The 5536-nt window shown below is 50.4% G+C and overlaps 1 protein-coding gene across 1 annotated transcript; it reads right to left on the bottom strand.

The window, feature by feature from the left end:
* Positions 1 to 1250: 1250 nt before the first annotated feature.
* Positions 1251 to 2404, bottom strand: LOC125522287 (putative glutathione S-transferase GSTU6). The gene is made up of 2 exons (XM_048687358.2): positions 1948 to 2404; positions 1251 to 1859 (listed from the first exon to the last, which is right to left on the bottom strand). The coding sequence occupies exons 1-2, from the start codon at positions 2269 to 2271 to the stop codon at positions 1467 to 1469; spliced, it is 717 nt and encodes a 238-aa protein (XP_048543315.1). The 5' UTR covers positions 2272 to 2404; the 3' UTR covers positions 1251 to 1466.
* Between the last annotated feature and the right edge of the window lie 3132 nt (positions 2405 to 5536).

The following is a 5536-nucleotide window of genomic DNA, read 5'->3' on the forward strand; positions in this document are numbered from 1 at the left end:
AAAAACGGCAACCAAAAGACAAGAAAAAACCGGAGCCTAGAAGCAAGGTTGTTATTTTTCACTTTTCCCCTTTCCAAGGAGCACATATTTTGGCCTGAGTTGTCCTTCTTGTATAATCAAATCTTAGCTTCTCGTGAAAGCACATGTTTTTTCCTTTTCCGTGTGTTTCTTGCGGAAGCAGATCTGTTCTTTCTGGAGAAACAAACATGTGCTTCTCGTGAAAGCAGTCATGGAAGAAAATATGTTCTTCCAGAAGAAGCATATTTTTTATAAGAAGCACATCTATGATTTCACAAGATGCAAATTCATGCTTCTCATGGAAGCACACAGTTTTTCGGAGAAGCACAGCCGTGGTTCGCAAAAAAACAAAGCAATTGTTTTTTCTCCAACATAGTGAAACCTGGCAAAAACTGAAAAGCCAAAAAAAATCAAAAGAAAAATTCAAACCCAAAAGAACTTTTACAAAAAAAATAGAAATTCAGAAAGAGTGCCGACCATGCGACACGTAATGGCAGCTGGGCGCACTACTTGATGCGCTCGCGTGAGTGACCCTTGCAGAAGCCCCGCAAAGGGTAACCTTTGGATAGTTGCTCTGGTTGTCTACCGACAACGAAGAAATCAACGATTAAGGCGTCAAATAAGTGTTGACATGAAAATGACGAGTCATCATCAGTGATTAATTATGCCACATGCAGATGCGCCCTAAACGGACCCAATAAATAGTCATACATTGCCAAAAATAGTAACACCATTAAATCAGGTCACCTTGCAAAAAGAAATCATGTTGTCATGTAAGTAATCACATAATCCATAAATATAAAGTACGAATATATATTCACATATTGCCTAACCTAGAACAAGGTAGAATCAGATATTGAATAAACTAGAACATGTTAGCTATGTAGACAATGAGATGACAGTGTGGGTTGAGTCGGCAATCGCCTATGGCGAAGTCGGAGTTGTTTGCTCAGAGTTTAGGGATGGCGATGATGCCTTCTTAGGGGTAAGTGATGATGATGCCATCTGCGTGCTATCTCGGCGAGTCCCTCTTTGGAGTGGTGTGCCTGGGGTATCTTGTGTGTGCTGCTCAGTGATTGGGATGGGTTTCGTCTGCTTTTCATAATTAACCGCACACTTCAGTTTTCGCCCGCTTTTGCTTAATTAACTAAACAACTTTTTTCTTACTAATGAATGCAGAAATTCTGTCTTTTAAAAAACTAAGTAGAAATAATAGTGTATTGACTGAAATAGGATAGAGTCAAGCCTGAAAAAATTACCAACATAAAGAGTGAATTACACTACAAATATATTGCTCCTTAGTGATCTAAACACTCTTATATTTTTATATAGAGAAACTATTATTCATTCTGCAACAAACAATCGTCCAATTATTTTTGAACAAGTCTCCTTAGTTCTTCCTTCAGATGTTAACAACCCAATGGCAGTGATGATGCTGCGTCATTGGCTTAGCAATCTCCAGCCGCAGCTGCGGCCGCGGCAGCGGCCTCCGCCTGCTTCATCTTGGCGAGCTCGACCAGCCTCGTCGGGACGTCCGCCATGACCGCCTTGGCCGCGTCCAACTCACCAAAGCGCTCCAACCACGCTGCCAGAAGCGGGACCCTGCCGGCATCGAAGAGCATCGTACCGGAGAGCGCCTCCGTCCCGTAGACCCACGGCACGGCCCCGCCCAGCACGACGTCGACGTACCCGACGTTGTCGCCGCCGAAGAAGCTCCCGCCCTTGGAGCACTCCTTGAGGCCCCCCTCCAGGACATCCACCGCCGCCAGCGTCTGCTCCATCCCCTCGGCCTTCTCCGCCTCGGTCTTAGCCCTGAACACCTTTTGCCATGGCGCCACCAGCTGCACGTACGTACGCCAACATACATGTATTAACATCTCCGACCTGGCTGAATTTCATCATCCATAACGTAATTACACAACGGTGCACCTCGTCCATGATGAAAGCTGCCCAGAAGCGGGCGACGGCGCGTTCGTGGGGGTCGGCGGGGAGGAGGGGCGGCCCGGCGAAGGCCTCGTCGACGTACTGCACGATGACCAGCGACTCGCAGACGGGCCTGCCGTTGTGGATGAGCACGGGCACCGCCTTGTGCACGGGGTTGGAGCGCAGGAGGAGGTCGCTCTTGCTGCCGAGGTCCTCGTCGACGTTCTCGAAGCTCACACCCTTGAAGCTGAGAGCAAGCTGCGCTCGCAGGACGAACGGGCTCGCCCACGTGCCCAGCAGCTTCACCTCTTCTTCTTCGCCTCCGGCCATCTTGTGGTACTCTTACTACTACTTGTGTGTGCGTGTGATCCAAGTTCTGAACTGAACTCTAGTAGTAATTTGGTTGTCCCATGTGTTCGTGTTGAAGGGAAGCTAGCTGTGTGTATATGCTGAACTTATCCATGACCAGATCGGTTGAAGAGTAGGACTTGTTATTTTCCACTTGAATGTTTGACCAGCTGATCGGTTGCTTCACTAGTAAGAGTAGGACTTGTGGTCTGCTGGTACGTACATGCGCGCGAAACTTCTGCTGGTCCGTGGCATGCATGTATGCCAGCTTCTCCATCTCGCAGGCTCCCACGAGGAACGTACGTACTCCGAAAGAACACTCTCTCCTCGTATTGGACTTTTCACGCACGCACTCGAATCATAAGTTTCTTGCAGCTGGAGCTGGCAAGCTTTCACACATAAAAATTGCTATTCAAGCTGAAGCGGAAGCGATTGAAGGTGGCAAGGTGCAGGGCAATGTGGGAGTATATATTATATAGAGTCGTGCTTGAGCCTGACTCCATTAACTTGGTCCAAGCACTTGACTTAGAAAAAACTGAAACTTCAACTATTACGGAACAGGGGAGTGCTTCCTCCGTAAAGTAATATTAGAGCGTCTAGATCATTAAAGTAATGTTCTCAATGCTTTTATATTAGTTTACATAGGGAGTATAAAAGAAGGCATTGAGGACAAGATTAAAATGCCAACAAGATATACAAAATGGATAAACAACTTGTATGTATCTAGTAAGAAATATGCAACCGAGCAAAAACGTATTGAGTAGGTAATTTTTTAAATGTTTCTAAAAAAGATAATGTATAAATGACAAACAGATGATCAACTCGAGGGTTGGAGGAACTTGGAGAACTCGCAGGGGAGAAAGGACATGGGTGCTTCGGACCTTTTTCTTGTTAAGTCACCGTCGTCAGTTTCAAGGCCCTCCATTCCATTGATATATTTAGAGAATGAATCCACGGTCTTGGTCTTCATGTTAATGACGACCACCCACATCTTCTTGAGCGCCCATTCAAACTCGCTCATAAGGAAGTGCACTTTATGTGGGTTGTCGATGTTCACTTGAGGGAACATGAGGATGTCACGAGGGAGACACTCAGAAGAGTTGAGCGACCAGAGCTCATCCGAGGTGATCTTGTAGTCCTCGTTCCACACCATTTGGCCCGACGTGAGGGTCACGAGGGTGTGGCAGGTGATAGTGAAGCCAGCACCGGGTTTAAGTGGTCCGTAGCCAACGCGTCATTATCGAAAAAGGCTTTCGCCCCGTTTTATAAATAAAGCAAACCACCACAGAGCACACAAATAAGGACAAGTTCACACGCACCCAAGCCTTACAAACAAGAGGAAGGTTCTGCTGAGGGCACAGCTCAACAAGCCCAAAAAAGAAAGAGACAAAAACAAAAAGAAAAGGGCGGGTGGGCCAGGGGCCCAGGGGCCCAACAACCGACTAGTCGGGATCCGGCGGTGGCGGCGGGGGCGGCGGCGACAGGCGGACAACCATCGAGCGAAGGTCGGCGATGAAGGCTGAGATGGCGTCGCGGTCCTGGGGCGGCTAAGCGGCCGCCAAAGCTGCAAGAAACCAGACAGTTTGAAGATAGCGTCAGTAGCTCGTCGAAGAGGAACGCGCTGGATCACAAGCTTATTGCGGATCGTCCATAGGGTCCAAGCGAGGACACCGATCTCAAGCCACCTAATGTGGCGAGAAGACAAGGGGGAGGACTGGAGCTCGTCAAATAAGTCGGGGAAGTTGGTGTGACACCAATTTCCGCCCACCACGTCACGGAAACAACTCCAAACGAATCGCGCGGAGACGCATGAGAAGAAGATATGATTCGAGTCCTCGGGAACGCCGCAAAGAGGGCAGAGGCCGGATCCCGGGCCATTGCGCTTGCGGACCTCAACGCCAGACGGGAGTCGACCACGAATCCACTGCCACATGAAGATCCGGATTTTCAGGGGCAGGCGGATGGACCACACCGTCACAAGGGGAGGAGGGGCGGAGGAGGGAGCGATGGCCTGGTATAGAGACCTAGTGGAGAATTGCCCCGAAGGTTCGAGGCGCCATCTCACCCGGTCAAGGTCACTATCAACCACCGGTTCGTGAAGAGCAACGCAGTCCAGCAACGCACGCCAGGCGGCGGATTCCGGAGGGCCAAAGGGCCTCCGAAAAGCAAGGCGCCCTAGGTCAATAAGGGCCCTCTCAACCGAGATCAGGGGTTCTACCGCGATGGAGAAGAGGTCGGGGAAGCGTGCAGCGAAGGGGGAATCTCCAGCCCATCTGTCAAACCAGAACAGAGTCGCCGATCTGGAGCCCACCGAGATGGATGCCCCGATGCGAAGGACCGGGAGCAGCTGGACGACCGACTGCCAGAACTGAGAGCCACCAGATCTCCGACAAAACGCGAGGGGTTGGCCTCGCAAATATTTGTTCCGAATGATGTTAAGCCAGAGACCCCCCTGGCCCTGCGAAATCCGCCAGAGCCAACGGGAAAGGAGGGTGATATTCATGCGTTTGGAGCACATGATCCCGATGCCTCCTTGATCCCTAGGCTTCCAGATGTCAGGCCAGCTCACCATGTGGTATTTCTGTTTATTATGATCACCGGCCCAGTAGAAGCGGGACTGAATTTTGGCAATTTCATGGTGCAGGGTCTCGTGGAGGCTGTAGAAGCTCATGAGGAACAGGAGGAGGCTGGAGAGGGATGAGTTAATGAGAATGGTCCGAGCCGCCTTTGACAGCCATCTACCCTGCCAGGGTTCGATGCACGTTTGGAGTTTGGTTACGGTCGGGCACAGGTCCGCGACGGTAAGCCGAGAGTCGCTAATGGGTGTTCCCAGGTATGTTGTGGGAAAGGCGCCGAGGCGGCAGTTGAGCCGGTTGGCAATGGCAAGCGACTCGGCCGGAGAGTAGCCCATCACCATCACATCACTCTTGTAGAAGTTTATCTTAAGGCCAGACATTTGTTGGAAGCAGAGGAGGAGGAACTTAAGGTTGGCGACATCCGACTCCGAGCCTTTGACCATGATAATGGTGTCGTCGGCATACTGGAGGAGGGAGATCCTGGAGCTGCCAGCCAGGTGGGGAGTGATTCCCTGAATGTGGCCAGCAGTCTTAGCCTTATCTAGAATGGCGGCAAGCGCGTCCACCACCATATTGAACAAGAAGGGGGAGAAGGGATCACCTTGCCTTACCCCACAGGAGGTGGGGAAGTAGGGCCCGATCTCCCCATTGATGTTCACGGCAGTACAACC

The sequence above is a fragment of the Triticum urartu genome, chromosome 7A (assembly GCF_056163025.1).
Source record: "Triticum urartu cultivar PI428250 chromosome 7A, HENAU_Tu73, whole genome shotgun sequence".
NCBI lineage: Eukaryota > Viridiplantae > Streptophyta > Magnoliopsida > Poales > Poaceae > Triticum > Triticum urartu.

Coding starts and splice junctions, on each gene's coding strand:
- LOC125522287 (XM_048687358.2), bottom strand. CDS start 2,271: ATGGCCGGAGGCGAAGAAGAAGAGGTGAAGCTGCTGGGCACGTGGGCG. Junction 1,860..1,947: donor CAGCTTTCATCATGGACGAG/GTGCACCGTTGT, acceptor ACGTACGTGCAG/CTGGTGGCGCCATGGCAAAA.